Raw genomic sequence first — 22,966 nt, forward strand, 5'->3', positions numbered from 1 at the left:
AGCAGTGCTTAAACAGAGCATAGTAGTCATGCTATTTATTCGGCTTAAAAGTATTTCCGGGATCACGACCGAAAAAAATCATCCACTCCCCCGTTGCCAAGCTTTCATCCCCAGTAAAAGCTCCTTACAAGTTTCCTGTGATAACCCGCTGCCGTAAGACCTTTTGAAGCACTTTTTGAAAACCCATGAATTTACCACATCCAGTGATAACATCATTCAGCGGTCACAACGTGTGATGATCGCTGAATGAACGACAGTTCATCAACTACTAGTTTTAATTATTACCGCTAGGTGGAACCACCAAGGGTATTTCCCTCGTCCCAACAGGTAGCAATCAGTCCGGCTTTCAACTCATGACACCGGATGGCCACGTTGGACCATATCCAGCAGGGATCGCCCGAGCGCCTGACGTTCGGTAGCCCCCAATCGATCCCAGCAGCTCCAAAGCATGTGGGATATGACCCGCCGGCATCAGATGGTTCATAATACATCATGCATGAGGTGCCCCAGGGAAGCAATATCGGGAATTAAAATCCGTAAATAAGGGCAGTTGGTGTCATGGCATTACGATGCAAAATCAGCCGCCCAAGCAAAACAACCATCAGAAGGCCTGTTCATTCCTCATCGAAAATCTGTTTCACCAAATGTTACTAAACAACCGCATGCATTGGAGCATTCTGCTATAAAAGCACGCATAGCATCGCTACTACAATGAGATCAATGCGATACACTGGTACACAGAGGCAATGATTGGCAGGTACGCTCATACGTACACAGCACAAATGCACAGGCACTTACACAACGAGAAAGAAGGCTGCATGAATTCATGGCATGGCATGGCATGGCATGGCATGCGTTTCCCATACATTGAGCACTACACGTGCGTGCGCGCGTATGTGCGCGTGTGTCTGTGTGTGTGTGTGTGGGAGGAGTGTGTATGTTGGGGTGTGAGTGGCTTGTCACATGTGTCCGCACGTGCTAGTGCTTCCGTCCAGCGCTGAGTTTCACCTCTGATCTGGCTCATTCGTAGCACATTCGAAGCGGCTGGAGATACCGCCTCGGACCCGGAGACGTCTTGTGGTTACCGTTCGTGGTCCGTGGAGACAAATCAAGACAAGTGCGCCCCGGCAGTCGACACTAACACCAAGCCTTCCATTATCACCTGCTCAAATATCTGCTTGAGTCTTCCCCCTCCCCCCCCCCCCCCCAGCCTCTCCCAATGACATGAAATTGCTCCGAATCATTGATGTCTGGTGTTGCAGCCATTGTTCCCAGCTGACTCTTTTTAGAGCGCTCGCCAATAAGTTCAGGTTGAATAGTATTCAAATGCGCCACGTGTCGACCGAGTTTGCAAAAGTCATCACAAGCACATTTGTAGTTCGTAAATCAACAAAAATGAACAAAGGTTCAAAATAATGATGAAACCTAAACAGTTCAATTTATTAAGTGAAGCAGAACTTCGTCGATGAACTGACGGGTCATTGATGAATTCAATCAATTAAATGAGACCAGAATGAGGAGCTTGAGATCGCTTGCCACCCAGTAGCTACAAACTTGAAGACGGCCTAGATACCATGTCATCGTTCCAGCTTTTTTAATGTCATACTGCCCCTCTTGTTAAAGATCTTTGGGTGATATTCCAAGCTTCTTTTTAATCATCGATTCCTTGCTACATTCTTTATATTCATCGACAACATGACTGCGCCATATGCGCGCCCCAAAAGGCTGCCGCCGGCCTTAATAAAGAACACCACAACAGACATGTATCTGCCAGCCAACCAGCCGATGCCAGCGAAATCTGGTACGAATTCATCTGCGGATATCTATGCCACCAACACAGCCAGCCGGCAGGCATCCACCGTCGTTACAGCACCCGGAGTATGGCGCTGTGACACGTAGTTCGATGGTCGCACCAACCGACTGCGCCTGCGCTCGCAGCTAGACCGAGGAGCCAACTGCGGTCAAAGCGCAGATGCCGTGCGGACGGGGATGTGCGGGTTTGTGTTGTGCCAGCAGCACCCGCTGCGCGAGGAATGGGGCAACTTCAGCCCGTGACGCACGGCGATGGCGGCAGACAAAGCCGCACTACCTTTGCGTTGCCACGCGGCGAGCATCGGCAGAGAAACCTCACACGGTCCATCATTTTCCTGGGAGGAGACTGGCCAGGTTCCAATACAGTTAGGGTATTACTGGTCAGGTGTCAGCGTCACCAGCAGGTAGCGCTGTGGTGCTGGCGTTGCCCCATAGCAGTGGAAGCAGCCAGACTTAAGCACACAAAGAAACCAGATCTTTAACTGGTTATTTGAGTTTTCCGCAGTTATCCCGACCCCACAGGGTTCCTGGATTTGCTAAAGGAAATCCCTGAAAATCTAGATCTTAAGGATTTTAAAAAAAAATATTCACACAGCAAATATTAGAACAGCCTGAATAATACACATCCCGCCGAAAAAGTTCGCTCTAAATCCCATCGAAATGTTTCATGCTGAACTAATTAGATATGACGCTCCCAACAAAAGTTGGTGAAGGAAAGATCCTGAGATTTTTCTTAAATGAGTCTCGCAGACCAGAGTGAGTCTGTCTTTAATGCACTCCAGCGAGTCTCTAATGGATCTGACCCGCCCTCCATTTACCCCGAGAAGAGAGAGAGTGCCCAACTCGAGATCAGTGAAGCCTCTCGGCTGCGTACGGACGGACCGCGGGTGAGGTCTCCGGTTACGACCCGCACTTCCCAGCGGTCGTGGCCGGGCCAGCGGCGCGTCTGGCTCGCTGGCCCGGGGTGAAAACGACTCGGCATGCCCGGCCCCCGCGGCGGTACCACCACTCACATGCGTGTGCCGCACAGGCGGGCCATCAATCACGCCAATTTCACTGTCCCGACGGCGGGCGGGCCAGTCGGGGGCCGAGCGGGGGCGCGGGACGACCGGGCGGGCACGGCCACGGGGAAGTCCCGCCACGCGCAGGGGGACACGCCGGGGCGGCGAAAATGGTGCCGGAACGACACCCACCGTAATGCATGTTGCGGACTTTGGGGAACACCAGGTGACCACAGACTTCGTTTCGAGGATAATAATTTTTGTTCGCGTAGGTCAAGACGCCCCGATCGATGTCGTCGGTCAAAGAGCGTGTGCCTAATGCACGCTGACTGTTATACACCAGAACAGGGGTCGGTGGGTTTAAGAGTGAGTTAGTCGGTCAGCGATCCATCGGGATGCATGGCGAAATCATGGCAATGACGTGTTTACCTAGTTAATGCGTGGGAAATGGAACATGTCATGGCACAAGCCTAATCATTTGGGAAAGTATATTAATTAACGAACTCTCTCCAGCCCTAAACAGACAAACAAATTCTTGCACAACCATTGAGTTATTAGGAGGTGGACGGCGAGTACTGTTGATGTGATTGTGGCGATATGTTCGTGTCTTTGAAGTGTTTCTCTCATGTGCACGTTTCATGTGTCAAAGTAGACATAGGGTTCTGTTTTACTTCAATTGCCATGCTCCACTTGTTTTCTCCGTACTAAAAAACGTTTTCCTATCATAATGCAAAATTGTCATCCCGAAAAATCAAAACCTATTTGCTGTGCCATTCAGACTTCTCCAACGATGAGATGAGGTCTCGAAAACATAAGAATGTACAAACTGACGAATATACGACGACTATGCACGAACTATCTTTAATCTAAACGATAATGCCTAGAAGGGCCCGGAAACTCGAACGGTGCATAAAAAGCTCGTCAATGCGGAGTTATAAGTATATATACATATATCTTCATATCTATATACACACACACACACACACACACACACACACACACACATATATATATATATATATATATATATATATATATATATATATATATATATATATATAACCGTACATTGAATCATACCAATAGTTAAAGGTGGGCCTGTTTCACCATACCTGATGCTCGCTTCAATACCTTTAAACGTGAAACATTCCCTTTGAGTGGTATTGGACGAGAATTTGAGATCAACGACTCCACAGTAATACGACAAGCTGACAACAGCACCATATACGGTGTTGGGAGCAAGGAACGTCACCTGAAGGAAGTGCATCGTGACTTGTCGTGTCTGCACGAGACCAAGCTGAAGCAGCGCTCGTGTGGCACTCGCGCAGCGCCAACGAAAAAGCAAAAGATTATATGCTTAGTTAAATTTTTGAGATGGCGTTGCACGGCACCAAAGATTGGTGGCGTGCGTGACCAGAAGGCCATGGATGGGCACAGGCCAGTCCCTGCGTATGGCAACGTTAAAAAAGAAACAGGATGAGCCGATTGAGGTTATCACATCACATGTATCTAGGCTGCTCCAGACGACACAATTTCTCCGTCTAGTAATTATGCTCATCAATACGCCATTGTTTGTTTACGTCAGCGCACACTGCACGACATTGATTAAGAGCCCATTGAAGGTCGTTATATCTGGAAATCGTGCTTACGCACGCCAGATATGAACGGCTCGACGATCATATTTTTCTTGGTCTTGATCACCGCATGTCCAAAGGCAGGATTTGAGTGACGTGATCGTGGCGTCATGGATGCCTGGCTGACCTTGGAAAAGTGTACCCTAAAAGGTCTACACATCTTCGCGGATGTGTAGCTCAGAAATTAAGCTGGTTCAGGCTTTAAGAAGGGAAAGGCTATGAACCGCACCAAAAGATCTTCAAGATGGATGTTTCAGTTGGAAAGCCCATACAAATTTGGAACACTCCCCTTAGGCTGCAGCACACGGGTCTCTTTTTTGCTGCATCAGCTGGCAGCTGTCTTGTATTTTTGAGCCCAGACGACCTTTGCCGGGGAGGAAGTTCGGACCAAACTGAGCTTGCAGCTGTCCTATTTTTTTTTTAAATGGTGACCTAAGCCTTCTTGAGAATGGGATCATTGTTGAGGTAGTAATGACAGCTATTGAGCAATCTGAGAAAAGTTAAGAAAGCTTGGAGACTGGATCCTGGCTCGGAGAAGGTCTCACCTAAGACAAGTTGACAAACCGGATAGTTTTCAATCTCTAGATGCATCTCTGGACCACTCATAAAAACCTCACTGGCAACCTGGCAGACAGTGCTACTCCTACCGTGCACTGTCCCGGCCAGTGACTGATGGTGGCCTCTAGGGCAGCCCTAATGACAGACACTGCACTGATGAACATGCATACAGCAACACTGGTTAACATTCCACACATGATTACTCGCTACTTAGCAACACGTAGCACGCCGTAACGTATGCACCAGATTTACATGCGCGTTAAATAATCCATCAAATCCAGCCGCACCTTTGATGGTTTTGTTCCTCAACAAAGTGTCCTTAGCACAGCCTGAATTCTAAGCTTCGTAACCTCGGCCGTCACTGAGCGTTCGACACTATTTCGAGCGGCCCTGAGAGCACTGAGGGCCTGAAAGACGCTTGCTCTGTGCTTGTCAGCACTGGCTTTTCAGAAAATTCCCTGGCTAACGACTTTTACTTGCAAAGTTTGTGTGCACCTGCGTATTGTCTTCACCTCTAGTGTCGTCATTTTATCCTGATGCACGTCTGCGTTGCTTTGTAAACTTTCGTTCTATGCCTTGCATATTACGTTAATTCTGAAAAACTAGTCTGCATGGATGGATTATAACTTGATTACAATACTTCAGAATGTGAAAAACAGCTATAAACAACTCTTGGAAAACCTCTGCCAAATGAACATTGATAGATTGACAGGTGCCACTTTGATGTGTCAATTTGGACCAAGGGGATGAAAGCTATTGGTGCACTGAGTTCTCTGGCTTTATCCGTCGGTAAGCAAACAACTCAAATCAAAAAAGGCGTTGGACGGGACATTTAAAGCTGTATTATAACACGTTTTCTGAGCTTCGCTGCTATTCCGTAATGTTGATTGCTGTGCTATAACCGGTGTCAGCAGTGGCCCAGGTCATGCTACTCCAGCAGCTCATGCAGACAGCAATATTGCAGTATACGATTTGTACCCAAACTTGTGCTTGACAGAACAAACAACACACGTAGGAAAACGTTGCGACACTTAATTGAGAAAACAGCGCACTGGTGCATGGTCAAAAGATTCATAACATCTCTGCACGTCGGATAATCCAACCTAGAAATATTTAAAGCACACCATTCGCCATTCATGGTGAAGACCATCCACAGGATCTACATGATCTTCTGATTACCTCAGGTGACACCTTTGATAAGTTAATGTATAAACAAATGTGAGTTTTCTTCGACCTGTGTGTAGCGAAATAACTGTGCGTTTGGCGCAACCTGACAGGAAATTTACACGGCATATCTAAATATGGCATAGGTAACCTGTTCTGCACGATATGAGATCGATGGAGATATACACTCATAACCCAAGGGAGATACCTGTGATAAAAATACGGGACCATGCAATGCCTTATATCTCAGAACATTCTCATATACCCACCACATCCCTTTGCCATTCACCGTGCAAACAAAAAGGGACATGTAATATGATAAAAGAATAAAAGCGAAATAGTACAAAATTGCTGAAACTAAAAGCTCCTCATTTGGGCCGACTATTACGCAACCATTTCGTGAATTTAAGACATGTTTAAATGGTGCCACGCAGTGAAAGCATTGTCAGGTTAAGGCGACGTTTTAACCCGTCAATCAGTGCTTAAGTACAAATATTTGATGATGGCTGGCTTTCACACTAGGCGGCTGTAAGGATTACACATTGGCAGATAATCATGATTGCTAGTGTGTCCTGCCTGTATCAATTTCATCGAAACATAACATGGCAATGAACGAAAGTCATTCGTTTGACATGAACTTAGTTACCCTATCAGCGAGCAACCTACTCGCTTCCCTATTAATATTCTGTGTGTCATATTTTCCAGAACAACGCGATTGAAACAATTTAGTTGCAAGACGTAGCCGGTTTGGGTAATTACGAAGATTTTAGACTGGCCAAGTGTCAATAAAAGCGCAGGAACCTAGGGCTCAGGGAACCACGTGCCCTTCACACATGCGTAAAGGGTTGATAACGTCATTTCCACGTCGATGCATGGAAAGGCTGAATGCATTGTCCATTATGAATTGTCAGCTGTCTGTTTCGATAGCTCAAACGGCTGGGGCGTCTACCTCCCGATTCACCCACCCGTGGAGGAGTGCCGCGCTAAAGGTCAGGTGGCGTCAGAGAGCAGGTCGGACCGTAGCGGTCACTGCGATGCGGCAGCATACTGCAGTTGACCAGGACTTTGATGATCGGATGTTAGAGTCGGAATTCACGCAACAAACGCTCTTAGGGGTGGGTGCTGATCCCAAAACTTCATGTAATGAATACATTGGATTAGGTCTTAAGAACCATAATAAAGCAAACATGCACAGCACTTCAATCTGAAATGTTCCAGCATTCTCGCCAGGCAAACTCGAAGTACGTTAGAGCGCGGGATTCAGTTCATAGCTGTCAAGCCTTGAGTTTTAGCCATCACCTTGGTCGGTTCAGATGAAAGCCCAAATTACTAACTAGGAGACTGTCACGCCCCGGTTCACCTTCCGCGCACGGCACATCTGGTTTGTAGCTCGGTGCATAATTGTTCAAGACCTTTTAGCTACTACCATGGAGTGCTGCGTATTCCATTTGAAAGTAAGACCGGGTCTATTTGGTCAAAGCCCAAAGTATCGCCTTTTATGTTCGGTACGTGACATGCTACTTGCAGGATCATTCGAATGTTACCACGTGTGTCATTGTCTTGTACATTCGGCTTTTTACCCAAACCTTCCACATGCCACCATTTGTGCCTTGCATTTGGAGAGCTACCCAACCAATGATGTTTAGGCAGGGCTCGCACAGTTGGATGAGGTTCAAGACGGTCAGCTATCCCCTTCTGTGTTTTTTGTCCGACTGGTTACAAATGATCTTTACGTGTCACCGTCCCCCACGCCTGGCTCGCCCGCCCCACGGGGCCAATTCGCTGTCGGGCTCTGCACCCACACGAGAAACAGTCCCCGAGAGAACTCACTCGCCGATGGCCGCTGGGTAACCAGGCAGATGTATGACCCATAAATCAAAATAATCACCGCCATCACCTCTGCAGGAGCGTCACGCCGGAGAGAGGGCGAGGACGGGTCGGTTTCATCGCAGCAGGCGACCGGGCGTCCATCTGTCACCTGACCACCCCCGTCACAATGACTTCGGGGCCTCGGCGGCAGCTGGCGGTGACGAGAACATCCGCCCGTCGCATCCCGGCTGGAGCAGCTTCGCATCCGGCGTGACCCCCGACCTGACCCCGCCGGACGCAGACGGCTGGCATTGCGCAGGCGAGATTTCGCTCGTAGTCGACGACACCGTATAACGGTCGTGACGACACTCTCCACCCGTGAGCGCTGCCTGAAGCCGGCGCTGGTCTCTGCGCCCTTCATGCGAGGGTTGTCCGCGCAGCGTGCTCAGTATGGTCATCACTGTCAGAGTCATATGCAAGTCATGCGGTGAGCATTCGATGTCATCTGAGTCATCGCAGACGAGAGGTTCCGGCTCTGATCTATGCGCATACTCTGAGTTAAATCGTCATGCCAATTCGCTTTGAATGTGTCCTTCGGCCTTCACGTCGTTACACCCCGGTCATCTGACCAGCTTTTAGCCAGCACTTCACATGCAGTCGCGTGGTGGTGGCCACGTGAAGGTCACGACCACACGCTGGCTGCGTCAAGCAGCGTGGTCTCATTCGTTCGTCGCACGGGTGCGGCCGCCATTATCGATGAGGTACGTCGCTGCAGGCTCGGTGCGTGACAGCCAGTGGCGTCGACATGGTGAAGGTGCACGTGCCCCCCCCCCCCCCTCCCCTCCCCACCTCGTCCCGAGGGACACAACGGCCTCGAGGGGCCCTTGGGACAAACCAAAGGGTTTAAGGCGCAAACGATCAATGCCCGATTTGAAGGCCAGAGGGCCTGGGGGCTGGTCGGAGGTCGCATTAAGGGGCCCCGCCCCACAGGGCTGGGCTCTGAAAGACCTGTCAGAGGTCCTTTTGCGCCGATCAGGGCTCCTAAGTCGATGAAAGCCTCTATGAATCAGGCACCGCCAATACTGAGCAGTCGGCTCCGTATTAGCCTGGACCTGAAGGCCCATTTCTCAACTACAGTCGGGGTCAGGGCCCGCGATTCGCATGGGTTGTAAGCCCTGAGTCAATAAGGGGCCCCCTTTGTCGGTAAGCGGCCAGAGTTCTCAACATTGGTCCAGTGTTGGCAAGCGGCCCCGAGTTGTCCAGGGGCGGAGCTCCAAGGGGCCCGAAGGGCTGGTCGGAGGACCTTCAACCATGAATTCGGTGTGAAACGGCTCAGTCAAATGACTTCGAGTCAAGCGCTTAGTGCATAAAGTAGATTTTGAAGTGCCTCATTGCGTGGAAACAAAAACGCTAACTCCATACAATGAAGATGGTATTGAGGATACCCAACGTTATCATCTTACACGCTTTAATAAGTCTTCGGTTAACTACTTGACAATTGGTTATTCTCATTGCTCGACAGTATAGGTGTCTTTGAAGTACGTAACATATCACTTACCTGCGTCTTCATGACATACGAGAGAGTACAAATATCTGTACGCCATGCTGTCAAGTACCACAAGTGGTTCCCCGAAAGTACTTGCAAGTGCTTGCCCTAGTGTCACGAAAGCACAAATTATGAATGAGTCTGGTGTACTCTATACTGCATTTCATCTCATCTTGCTCCCTTGGCAACCTATTAATCCCTCAATGCACACTTAATCCAAGCGCCCCTACGATTTGGACCCCTTTACACTCCCATGGGCCGTTAACAAACCGATGAGTAGTCTTCACTGGAATCAATGAATTTTGGGAGAGAGAGAGAGAGAGAGAGAGAGAGAGAGAGAGAGAGAGAGAGAGAGAGAGAGAGAGAGAGAGAGAGAGAGAGAGAGAGAGAGAGAGAGAGAGAGAGAGAGAGAGAAGAGAGAGAGAGAGAGAGAGAGAGAGAGAGAGAGAGAGAGAGAGGAGCGCGGGGGTGAGGTGCGCCTCGTTGTCATCCATCGGGTGGGACACTGAGGAGAGAGCAATGGGAGGTGAGCCTTGTTGCCAGTAACCGCGTGGAACACTAAGGAGAGAGGTGTGTGAGGGGAGCCTAACTATCATCCACCGGGAGGGACACCGAGCAGTGGAAGGTGTAGGCGAGCCCTGTTCTCATCCGTCGGGCGGGGCACAGATCTGGGAGAAAGCGGGCAGACCAGCGTGCCGCATGCCCGGGGACATTTTCTCTGCGTCCATCCGGTGTGCGTACGTAACAGCGGCGCAGCAACGTCGACCAATCACGGCGCCGAACGCGCGGGCGCGCGCGCGCGAGTTACATCACGCAGACCGACGAGGACGCCAGTTGAAAAATCGTCGAGGGCCGCCAAGCAGTTCAGTCGTAGCGACAGCCGCAGCTAGGGTGGTTGCTCAAGTGAGTCATCCGAGGACGCCGTCGGCTGGACGTGGGCGGGGCTCGCGTCCGCCGGTCCGGCGCGGTCAGGCCGGCGCTGGCCTGGTGCCGACGCGGCTCCGCGCAGAGGCGACCCGGCCGGCGGCGGCGCGGTGCCGGGTGGCCGGCGCGGTTCTGTTGTGCGTGCGCCGCGTGTTCGATGAGCCGTTCCGCCACCGGTGGCCCACCGTCGTGTGCCTTCGCTAAACTGCCCGTTTGATTTCAGGTAAGGTGACGATGAGAGCTTTCCTGGCGTTGGCCGTTCTGGCCTGTGTGGGTCTGGCCATGGGAGACGGAGGAAGTCACGGGGGAGGTCACGGCGGTGGCCACAGCTCCGGTGGCCACAGCTCTGGTGGCCACAGCTCCGGTGGCCACAGCTCCGGTGGCCACAGCTCCGGTGGCCACAGCTCAGGTGGCCACAGCTCCGGTGGCCACAGCTCCGGCGGCCACAGCTCAGGTGGTCACAGCTCCGGTGGCCACGTTGCGTCGCATTCCGTGCCAGCTTCCAGTTACGCCGCTCCCTCCAGCCACAGCGCCGGCGGATCTGGCAGCACTGGATACTACTACTACTACTACCCTGTGCAGGAGCACCAGGCGTCCAACGTAAGTAAAAACGACAATAGACGACACAAGACCGGATTGCTAAAACACACCGCGCCTGTTGGCGATAGAAATATAGGGATGTGGAGCCTAGTACCGATAAGCAAACGTCATGTAAGATATTCCGAGACGTGAGCGCGACAACAGTCGTGCAGCATTTCCTCTCTGACTCTGGAAACGAGGGACACGAGGCCTTCGCATCAGGCTCACCCTCAAGACCAGGCAGTTGTATTCCTAAATCGGACGGGCACTGTGACCTCATTTCACGTCGGACGTCTAACCACACGAAGCAGGCTGCTCCAAGGCTGATCAGAAGTTATTTCCGGCAGCCGGCAGGGTTTAGGAGTAACTTTGACACATCGCTAGACACCAGTATGTCGGTTGGCTGGACGGCAGCCGTGGAATAACACCCGATTACGATCACGCAGCCTGGTTACGTAGATCATGTGGATCACGTAGATCACGTAACCATTGTTCAGATCATGAGCGTGTCGTTTCTCAGCACGAATGGAAGTAACACACGAAGACGAGCGTTCCTCTGCTGCGTGCGGAAGAGCGCGAATGCCAGCAGTTTGCTCCGTTACTACGCTGATCGAATATGTGACATTGGTGTGGGTTCAAGTCCTCTCGCAGGCGGAACTTTCTACCCTGTGGGGGTTAGGTGCCCCGCGTCATTTTCCAGTTTTGTAATCGGCCTATGGGAGTTGTGTGATTGAACAGAGACGGAATCCGCGAGCGTAACTGCCGAGAGAGTTGCCGCGTCTCCGCCACACTGCGGGCCGCTACGCTACAGCGTGCCACGCCCTCTTATCAACTAGTCCTGCGTCGCACCGCTCCATACCAACACTCGACGAACCCGGAATATCGTAGTCCGGAAGAATGAGCCTAAGGCTGTTCAGCTATGCGGTGCCTGCGGCGGGGCGGCCAGTTGCTCCATGTCCCCGCCGCCGGGTCCAGATGTGATCGCATCAGGCCTGACATCGGCCAGCCGTTACAGTGCCCTTCCTCGACCTGGCTCGCGTGGCGGACCGGCAGCCAGTGGTATAGCGGTCCGAAATTCAGGAACTTTTTTGTTTTTCTTTACTTATTTATTCACTCAACCGACTGTCGACATGAGAATGGTCCGCTAACAGGTGGAGTGCGTATTTCTAGCACAGGTGCTTGTCCAATCTCCGATAACAAAACCGAACAATGCCGTCTGAGATGTCATCGTCGCGGGTTACGGACGCACTTATCAAGAGAGACGTCTCCCGGCAGGAGGCTCGTACGCGATGTAGTCCTCGTGCTATCAGCCGGTGGAAACAGGGCCGTTGGCCCCGGCCCCGGTGGCCGCGCCGGTTCCTACTCAGCTCTGCCTAGCAGCTATCTCGGAAAATTTCATTGTTCCTTATGTGGCTCACATTCACGTCTACATCGTGATAATTACGTGTTTTCACTCGGGTGGCTGGTAACGTAGCCAATGGTAATATGGTAATATTATCGGTAATATGGCCCCACCAATGGTAATATTCCATTGGTACGGGAGCTGCCATAGGCCGGCTCGGGTCAGCGCTGGCAGTTTATGGTCACGCTGTTTTTGAGGCTACGTACCAGCAGTTAACATAAGGCCATCGCAACGACTGTAGCTGGCGGTGGTCGCACACGACCCCTACCAGAACAGGCTGAGGTGACGACGCCGTAACTATCCGATCGCGTCAAATCACAAAGTGAAGCCTTTCGGAATCGCCACAAACGCCCGCTGTGCGGGCCGGTTGTGCCCGTCCACACCGTGCCCAATCACACCCGTTTTAACTGCTGCATTCTCCCGCAACAAAGGACGATAGGTCATCTGGAGACCAGCGAGCTCGGGATGTTTTACCTTGGTATTTCATGCCGAACGGGTGTGGTCTGGCCTCAGGGCGGTGGTGTTGAGACGGCCAGCGCGGCTCTGGCTGCCCTGCTGCGGGTAACCGCGCTGCCCTCAGTGGGCGGGGATCTCCCGCCGGTGGTTTTGGGATTCAATTGCGCCACTGCGGGCACAGCCTGGATTATTGTTACGTATTAGCGAGCAGGCCGCATGATATTAACTAGCGTCGTCCCATCAACTTGCCTGACCTCCGAGTGGACCCAGCTGACGCCTTCGCTCAGGTGACACAGAGGGGCGGACACTCGTGACTGCCCCGCGTGCTAACCCCTGCCGTCCGGCCGTCTGCAGGAAGGGGGCGGCCTGGACCTCGCCGGCCCGCTGCTGATCGCTGGCGTCATCGGCATCGGCTGCTGCTGCTGCTGGCCGCAGCCGCCTACGTCGCCAACGACAACAACAACAACGGCAACGGCCGCCAGCTGCTACCCGCGATACCCGACGAGGTCAACCAGTTCATCCACAGCCAGGAGTTCAACCGGGTCGCCACCTTCGCGCTGCGGGCCATCGCCAAGCGGTGGTAGACGGGCAGGTATGCGGCTGTGTGCGCCTGGTGGCCAGGCGAGCCAGCGAGCATGTAGATTTCTGCTTCTCTGGAATTGCAACTCTCTGCGTCGGCGCGATTATGCTTCTATGCGATCTTTGGCTATGCGACATATGTCCTCAGAAAAGTCATGCATCTTCCAGTCGCATGCGTCCCTCACTCGTCACCACTCGTGATCTTGCATACTGCGTGCGGGGCTTAGAGTATCTTTGAGATGGTCGGCCTTAAGCCACGCCTTTGCACAGTCGCGCCAGTGAGGTTAAGATATCACCGTGTCGCCGGGCGCCAGTGGCTGGCTACATGCCGCAACGGCCGCTCATGACTGCTATGGACGCGCGGCCGTTCGCTGATGGGAAACACCGTGCGGTTGTGCTGACATCCGGCTCGGTTTCAGGTCTGTCCGGCTCGGAGGAAGCAGAGAAGCCGGAGGCGCGTGCGGCTGGCCCGGTGCCAAACAGCAGAAACGTCTGAGGTGGTGGTGCTGAAGAGGAGAACGCCGTGCGTGTTGTTTGTATTGATGCCGTGCCCGTGAGGTGTGTGTGTGACCCGGGTAGAAGCTCAGTGGTAGCTCATGCTCAGTGGTAACTCATACGAATCGATCCACAGGGTATGCGTGTGTGTGCGCTCTGCGCATGAGCGGAGGTGCCGCGTCCGTTATCGCCGGTTTGTCCGCAATTCAGACGGTTGTCTGCATGCTTTCTTGCCTGCTTTTTCATTGTTTTTTATGTTGTGCATTTAGTGCAATTATGTCTTGGTCGTTGTTGATGGTCTTAATTGTTGCCGCGTTTGCGCGCGCTGCTCTGGCCGCTGGTTGTGTCGTCCGGCTTTATGTTCCCTCGTTTGTCGTATGTGTGTCTGCCGCTGTTTTCTGGGCACTGCTTTGTTTGTGACTTGTCATGTTGTGCCTCCCGTGTTTTTGTCACACGCGTTTTGAACATGCTTCTGTTTGTGTTCCGTTTTCTGAGTCCTTGTGTTATTAAATGTCGTTCATCGCGTTCATCGTCGTCCCCAGTCACGTCCGTGCTGCTTTTGTGTTCATGTTCATCACAGTAGTTTATTTATTATTAGCAGGCCTGTATTTGTCCCACCGTATCTACAGACTTTTCAGTTCCCTTCCGCTATGTTTCCTAATTTCTTCTCAAGCCTGGGTTTCCACAATGGTCTGCATCACTTCTTATTCCCTTAGGCATGGTCCAGACTCATACACGTACTTAGACACTTACTCCTCAGTCAACCATTTGAGGATGTCAGCTCAAGCCCTGTGATATGTCGCCAGGTTCGCCGCTGATCAAGCCTCATTGTTGCTTTGTTGTTACTTGTTACAGCTGTTGTTGTTACGATTGTAGGTGATTTTCACCGATGTAGAAAAAGCGGAGTGGAAAGCTCGAGCGATCGTTCTCACGGCTCTTCCGCCCGGACAAAGACACGGTGCTGACCTCTGAAGCTAATACAGTTGCTACTTGAATGATATTCCTGTGTTTCCTTAAATGCTGGCATGTTACAGCGAACACTACAGAGTTGATGGTTCCAGCGTAAGAAAACGTGTGATTTGTTTCTGATACGCAGCGCGACTGGCCTGCGATATGTACTCTTCCCAGCGTAAACGAAAGCTACGAAGATTTCACCAATTATGGACTGCGCCAGAGCAGTTAACCAACACCAGTCCCTTTAAAAGAAACCGAAGAAACATGCCTGGCATCCAAGCGCCATTTTGAAAAGGAAGTGCGCCACACTTATAATGCTGGTCAGATCGGAATTTACCTGGCCCTCCACTGAGACTTTCACCGAATATGCCCTGAGCCGGTCCAAAACGGAGCGGTCTTCATACGGCCAGGACTTCTTCAGTGCGTATCAAGTGACCGAGCCCGCGCTCACACCATCGTTGTCGCTTTATTTGACACACAAAGAGATAGCTACGAAGATGATAAGCATCAATCAATACGCGTCATCAATAAATGCTTCATTAATGTGATGAGTCAACAGCATGATGGCCTCTTCAACAGCCCTTACTGTCCATGGAAGCTGTGCTATCTTAAAACCAATAAAGTATTGTAACAGAACAAAGGCCACGAATTGGCCTTGCATGCACAAGCTCACGCTCAATCACAACTCTTTGGTTAATGCGCAAGATTCAAGCTAATATATAACAGAAGCACCTACAGAAGCGTGCGTTATCAATTCACCCCTTGCAGCTGCATGGGTAAGGGATGTGGAAATGTGTGGGACTGTGGGAAGTCACGTCTAAGCCGTTGGGAGCACGGGGCGCAGCGAATGAGTATTTACGCGTACCGTCAAGCTGAACTACACCGCAACTCCCTTCCTCTACTCGCACCGCGGCGTCGAGCCAGTGTCGCCCGCCTGCTGCCTTCCACGCAAGGTTGGAAGGTCAACCGCTCGTCTCCTACTCATCTTCCCAGGCCGCACACGCCAACAGCTGGCACTTGGGATCGTCTGCGAGCGCCGCTTTCCTCATCACCAGCATATTGGTGCTTTTGCTGGGGTAGAACACGCCGATATACCTGAAACCACGCGCATCGTCAATATGGTAACCGAACCTGAAGGTTTCCTTACACAGCCGCCTTTTGTTGCTCGTCGGACGCGCTTCAAAAACAGCTGACGTCATGAGGAAAAGTGTGATCTGTCAGGCAATACGTACACCATAATGCCCAGGCTGAGATAAAAAAACGGCTTGCCCGTCGAATTGTGAGTCATGCCATAGGTCAAATTATCCTCTTAAATAATCTTGAACAGTCAGGTATGCAAGCTAATTACAATCAATGTGTTACCGCTTATCGCCTACAACCATCACAAAAATAAGTCAAAATTGCAGACGCCCTTCCTCCCCAAAAGAATACTCTTTGTGCATTTAAACGTCGAAAAGTATACGAATTCAGCAAACTACGACGCAACGGATGCTTGGCTTATGGCCTGGGGTCATGTGCGTCGCACGTGTGTCCGACGCAGGTAATCAACGCCTGAGTGAGCACACCATGAGCGTCGAGTGATCGGAAATACCTGCCCGTATTTCAGCGATGCCTAAGTGGCGCCAAGAAATGCCCCCCCCCCCCCCACAGAGGGGCAGACCGGCCTCGTGCATGCCAGGCGTACGCGGGTGTGGGACGTAATATCCACGGATAAACAAATGTGTCATAATCCGATAAGCAACACTGTAAAGGCCTTACAACCACTGGGCACCAGTCCCTTCTCTCCCACGCCAATCGCGCAGCAAGCGTACGGTGCGAGCGCGTGGCCTCGCTGAGAGCGTGTCCACTGCCGCCCCGGGCGGGCGGAGTACGGCGCGTGCTCGGCCGCGACCGTGGTCAGGGCCCGACGCGCCGCGCCTGCCCGGTCGCTCATCTCTGCTCCACTGGACGAAGTGCAGCAACAGCCGGAGGGGTGGAATATTGCAAGCAGGTTGGTTCTGAAGGTCGCGCGAGCTGATCGCGCCCGGAGGAGGCGGTTCCGGCGCAGACGCGACGGCGCGCCACCCGCCGACCGCGGCCGACGCCGTGACACACAAGGTCATGGTCGGAGTGGTTCTGCTTCGTCAGCGTGAAGCGCGGCGCCCGATGCGCCTGTAAGAATAGGCTTTGACAGGCGGCCCACATATCCGTGAAATTGTTGGTTGAGACGTCAGAGATAATGCTTCCTTAATAGCAAGGGCAATCACGTGGAGCTTATCGGCCATCTGTGGTCTTCATCACTGTTCAGCCTTGATAGCATCTTTCATGGAAGCTTTTTTCCGTGGAAATCTCACTCCCACTTCTCATCTGGATGCAACTCAGTTATAAGTGTCTGAATGCGAAGTTGACTGGGAATAAAGGACATTTCGATTGTTAAAATAAAGTTGTATAAAGGCTATTAACTGATTTCAACTCATAATTCCGAAAAAGGAGCTAAAGGCCTTATTAACATCAAGTGAAACTTTGATTTAGGCGGCCCCTCTAAATAAATGACTTATTAAACCCCTTTGCACTGCAAACTGGGACGTGTCAAAGAACGGAGTGTGTTCTTTATCTACCGCAGACAGCGCGACCTCTTATCATCTTTTAGTGGTAGTGTCTGCACAGATTTGGAGCATTTTCTGGATTCACGTTTCTTATTTTTCAAGTGCAATATTTTGCTGAATCTGTCTGAATCCTTGCCACTCTCGAGGATAAGCGCAGGCTCGAAATGTCGAGTACCATCAATGTAGTTGTTACTAAGCACTAGAATGTCGTCTAACCAGTGTCTCCATGGTAAAGCATTGGTCGTTAACTCAACGTGAGGTGTTTTAACTCACAAGGCAAAAAAAGAACAGCCCTTTCTTCCTTATGCCAAGTGCGTCGTAGCCATTAGTCCTTTACATGACTTATATGTGCCGGCACTCACGCAATATCTTCATTAACCGTGACGTTCATGTCATCAGCGTCATGTTTCCATGCTCACGGTAAACTATTGTGAGGTATCTGACGTCCATTTTACATGTAACGCATCCGTTCCGTCAATTGGCGTAGTCCGCTTTGAAAATACCCATGCAAAAAGTCAGACACAACTCGTGCCATAAGGGATGTATCGTGTGCAGCCCGTGTCACAAGGCCCCGACGAGGACCGGCCCGCGCCGCGAGGTCCCGACGAGGACCGGACTGTGTCGCGAGGGTCCCGACGAGGACCAGCCCATATCGCAAGGTCCCGACGTAGACCGGCCCGGCCCGCGAGGTCCTGGCACCGTGCCGGCGGCTCCGCTCCAACCTACTTGAGGATGCGTTCAGTGTAGGGCGTGTCGCCGACCACCGAGCCCAGCTCGCAGAACAGCCGGCTGGTGCACAGCGGGTCCTCGCTGATAGATTCGTAGATGGTTCTCAGGCGGTACACTAGGTCATCGGACGGATCATCCAGGTCATCTGGATCGAGGCGTTAGTATCAGTCAGTGTGCAAGCCAGGAACAATGCACAGCGATAACAACAGCTTGGCGTTGACGTACAGAAGTGGGTTTCGTCTTTTGTTTTGCTCTCTCTCTGGTATCTTGATCTGGGTTGCAAAAGCTTGTACTCATGAAAGCCATTTGCCATTAATCAAAGCACGCCTTATGGACTGAGGCAATGCTCTCAAATATCATCATCTAAAATTGCTTTTGACTGAATTGAAGGCTGGCCAGTTTCTTCACAGTGCAGCCTAGTATAGCTCATGCAAAAACTAGAATGCACCGAGAGAAGGCAGTAACGGCTGATTGCAGATAGCAAACTCGGCGGGTTTTTAGCGCGCTAGCACCCGGTTAGCATGCATCATTCGTCACTTGCCATTCATCGTATGCGGCTCAACGCGTCAGGTTTCTACGTGTTGTGACACCAAAGGCCTGCAAAAACGTCTAAAAGCGCGTTCCGGATTCCGTTCGGCTCCATTGTGAGCTGAACGACGCCTGCGCGTCGTCGAGGCGGACGTGACGGCGCAAGTTCGCCGGGATGAATGCTCAGCACATGATGACCCGTATCCGCAAGGCGGACGTAGATCCACGCCTCTTTTCTCGTAATGACGCTGCAAGATGAGGGCCAACCGGCCGTGTACCGCGCGCAGTCCTGGTCTGGCCTGTCCTGTGTCCTGATACGACGGCGCGATCTGTTCTGGCGAGCCAGCCCGCAGGTCTGCCGGCGGCGGTTGCGCAGCTTACCCACGGGAGCCGCGGCGCGTCGTCGCCGGGTGCCAGAGACGTTGACCACAGATGGGAACAGGAACAACAGCCCGATGACCAGCAGGATCGGGATGATGATGGCGCCGTACTTGCCCAGGTTGTCCAGCAGGCCGCCGCCGCTGCTGTACGACTGCGCCTCCGTGTAGCCGTAGCTGTCAGAGTCATCGTAGCTAGACTGACTGTAGCCGACGCTGGGCTGGCTGTAGCCATGGCTCGGCTGCACATAGCCGGAGGAGCTGGAGTGGTGGTGTCCCCCGTCCCTGTTGATCGGCGTCACCGGCGACGCGGCCTGGCTCTTGACGTTGGTTGGCAGGCTCTGGTACACCTTCTGCAGCTGCTGGAACGCCTGCCGGTCAGCCGGCACGGCTGGGAAGCGGACGGCGCCCTGTCGGTTCTGGGTCGGCGTCTGCAGCGTCTTGGCCGCCTTGGTGGCGGCGGTGGCGATGGCTGATGTCTGGGAAGGCGTGATCGTTTTCCCGGCGGCCAGGCCGAGCCCAGTAGGAGAGGTGTCAGTCGGACCATATCTGAAGGAACAGGAGCCGAGCAAACTCCATAAGCAAACAACAATAATATGCCATTGAACAAAGCGCGCGTCAGTAAGACATCCTCTTGCCATTGAAGATGCCTGACAGTTAAGGCCCATTTGTTAGAAGCCGATATTTTCCTGTTACTGGTTGAGCATTAGAATGACTGATCGGAAGATTTTCATTACTTAAAAGGAGTACCCCACCTTTTTTTACCTTTAAATTATTGTTACATCAAACACGTAGATTTGATCAGTGATGCCGATTTTCTCGCAATCCTTCTGAAAAGCTCAGAGTTTGGATTTGAAGCAGCCGCTCTTGCGAGAGAAATTTCACTGGAATCCATGCCCACCACTACGAGAGTAACGTATTTCGTTTCCCACGCTTTTCCAGCGTTTGCTTTCTGTGATGTTAATACACACTTAATGTGTCAAAACTAGTGCGTAATAGATGCTGCGGAACCTTGAAACATTCTGCTTGGGCAAAACGTATGCAAACATGAAACAATTATCCCGCGAATTCAACGCAACGTTGCATTATGACCTTGATTTCTCCCCAGCGGCGTTTGCCGCGGTGGCTATTTTCGAGGCGCACTTTGGCTTTGGGAATGGGAATATCACATGATCCGCATGACGCACTAGTTCAGACTTTAACCAATGCACTTCTCGGTAACGGAGCTTCCTCGAGCCTAAGAGGTTTTACTGGAGTGTGTTTTTGAAATGTGACCCAAAAGTGGGTCACACACTTCAACACCATCCCCGACTTGCTATTTCAGACATTGTTCTAGCTGGCACGTTCATTTCGGTCCTCTCATACCTCAACTTCGTTGTATGATTATTGAAAATATTGAATACAGTTTTATGTTAAGCGTAAGCAATCTTCAGCCTACCTGGAGGTACATTTTCAGCTACGCCATCAATGGTGACAATCATGACAACGCTCACATTTTGCCCAATCCCGCTGCAAGAAAAAAATATTCTGGATTGAATTTCCATTTCCATTTAGCCTCCGTCTTTATTGATTTGTAAACGTTCCACACGAAGGCAATAATCTTTTAGAGCCTATTCATGAGAGTAATAGAAGATGTACGCATGACTTACCTTATGTGACCAAAGTTGAGTGGTTCTTGGGAGCTTGAACGCTCATTTTAGCATTCTTACATTTTTCTAATTTCATTTGATATGCCCGAGAAAAATCATGTTGTGATGATCAGGAAGCAGCAAGAAGGAGGTTAAGCTCTAGCAGTACCCCCGATTTTAAAGACAGTCTAAATAGTTCACCTTCTTGTCATGGTATCTGACATTCCTGTTTTGTACTTCGGAGCTAATGCCTAGTAATTTCACTCGAATGATCAGGTTGTCAGTAGCTATCAGATTAATTATTTCAAGGGAAATCGGAGTGATCCGATCTTTATTTAGTGAATTAGGATAGTTAGGAGCACTAAAAAATTTCACAGCCATATTTTGGACGGCATGAGAATGGTCAGGAGATAATCCTGGGAATCATTACGATCCCAAGGCCAAGAACAGTGTCAACGCCTGGAAGCGTCTGGCCTAGTGATGGGCGCCTGTGACCAAAAAGATGTCCGTCGGGCACGCAGCGTCTCTCCGGAATGTCCACCTCTCGCAGAATATACTTCATCTTCATTGGATCGCTCTTACAGCATCCTTCCACTCCACAATCGTGCTCTCACTTTGTGGATTGTTCGCAACAACAATAGAATTAATCAAATTACTACGAGCGTGGCCGTAGACCGAGAAAGCCTCGCCTTAGCTAATCAGGAAAATGTGAAACCTTCAGCCGTTGGGCCCCGGCCCAAACCTGCCAGACACGCCTTTGACGGGAGTATATCTATGCATGCCCTGATAGCGCCACTGTTAAATGTTCAGCAGCAAGAAGCTCGATTGTGCTGTGATATTTGTAAGGCATTTGAATGCTTCGATCCTTTAAATGCTTACATGCGTTAGGCTGTTGGATCAGGCGGCGAACTCCCATGAAGTTGAAATGTGGCCACTATTTCACCTCCCCGTTCGATTGTAATGGGACACATTGGGAATCGAATATCGACGTAATGAAATTGAAATTCAAGTAATGAAGAACATAGGGAACGAATGATCCAGAACTAGGCGACCAGGCACCACAGTAACATGAGACCAACACTGCCGGAGAGGAAAGTGGAAAATGTTACTGGCCAAAGTGCGGGTCCATGTGCGCAGGCGATCTCGCACAATCGTGCGCCACCATGGATCCGCGCTTCTTCGAGCGCTCTATTTAACTCGGCCAGAGCAAGCTGAGGCGTGAAGCTGCGCGATATATGGGACTGTGCCTCCCACAAATAGGATGATCTTTTCACTGTTCACACAGGGGCTGCAAAGGCTCCACCGTCACGTTTTTCAGAACCGGCCTGGAATACGACGGGTCGGGGCCCAGACCGGAGAAGATTGGGCCTTGGCATACGTGGGTGCCATTTCCCGGCTTATTGTTGGCAATACTTATCCCAAATAATAATGACTTCCAATATTTCTATAGCAGTCACCAAAAATGTGGCCCATGCGGAGTTCGCTCACTTCGGCGATTTTAATTGTCAGGCATTGGCAGACCCAACGCCACCCAGCATTACAGCCATATATGTGTACGGCGTGCGAACGGTCACATTAGCACGCTTACGCCTTCCAAGCTGATGATATGGGGATACATAGGTCCTTTAACGCAGATGTGTAATGCAGAACTCTGGGTTGAGCGTACTTAGTTTTGACTGTCATGGCAGTACGTAGCGCACAAATGTAAAGGAAGATCGGTCAACCAGCCACGGAATTGCAAGTAAAGTCGTACCCGACGTATATTTGGAATGACATACATCAGATTGATGCACTTTGTATAGCAATTTACCCAGTAAAGAAGCGCATCAAAGTCAGATTGGTTTCGTTTCACTGACTTTTCACTCAGTTATGACTTTAAAAATTATCCATTCACAAGAAGCCCAAGAAATCTCGGCGCAGTAGCCAGCAACAATACTGAGCTGGACCGAAGGCGCACTCGCCTTCCAGATCATGTTTCCGCATCGGCTGTTACATGTGCGACACACACGCATTTGCAGGAGCAGGACAGCGGCGTGACTCTCGAGCCCTGCGTGGCCCGTCCGCGGCCACGGTCACGGGCAAGTCAAACCGTCCAGTCATCGCCGCTCAAGCTGCCCCGCGGCACACTCAGTCTCCATTAGAAACTCACTAACTAGCTTCACGTTGGCCGGGCAGGCGGTGCTGCACGAGGCGGCTGGTGACAGGC

The 22,966-nt window shown here is 51.3% G+C and overlaps 2 protein-coding genes across 3 annotated transcripts; one reads left to right on the forward strand and one right to left on the reverse strand.

Annotated features, from left to right (window-relative positions):
* Positions 1-10,315: 10,315 nt before the first annotated feature.
* On the forward strand, positions 10,316-14,959 carry LOC119092707 (loricrin). Of its 2 annotated transcripts, XM_037215685.1 has the most exons (5): positions 10,316-10,427; positions 10,672-10,797; positions 10,858-11,048; positions 13,240-13,477; positions 13,884-14,959. In XM_037215685.1, exons 2-5 carry the CDS (start codon positions 10,683-10,685, stop codon positions 13,958-13,960), a joined length of 621 nt encoding a protein of 206 aa, XP_037071580.1. In that variant the 5' UTR covers positions 10,316-10,427; positions 10,672-10,682; the 3' UTR covers positions 13,961-14,959. The 2 variants fall into 2 exon arrangements, with proteins under 2 accessions (XP_037071580.1, XP_037071579.1); XM_037215684.1 differs by having other exon boundaries at positions 10,672-11,048.
* An 856-nt stretch (positions 14,960-15,815) lies between these two features.
* On the reverse strand, positions 15,816-20,972 carry LOC119092359 (uncharacterized). Its single transcript, XM_037215323.1, has 4 exons — positions 20,962-20,972; positions 19,137-19,681; positions 18,225-18,372; positions 15,816-16,008 (listed from the first exon to the last, which is right to left on the reverse strand). Exons 1-4 carry the CDS (start codon positions 20,970-20,972, stop codon positions 15,891-15,893), a joined length of 822 nt encoding a protein of 273 aa, XP_037071218.1. The 3' UTR covers positions 15,816-15,890.
* Between the last annotated feature and the right edge of the window lie 1,994 nt (positions 20,973-22,966).

The sequence above is a fragment of the Pollicipes pollicipes genome, unplaced genomic scaffold, assembly GCF_011947565.3.
Source record: "Pollicipes pollicipes isolate AB1234 unplaced genomic scaffold, Ppol_2.1 Scaffold_3447;HRSCAF=4054_pilon_pilon_pilon, whole genome shotgun sequence".
Taxonomy (NCBI): domain Eukaryota; kingdom Metazoa; phylum Arthropoda; class Thecostraca; order Pollicipedomorpha; family Pollicipedidae; genus Pollicipes; species Pollicipes pollicipes.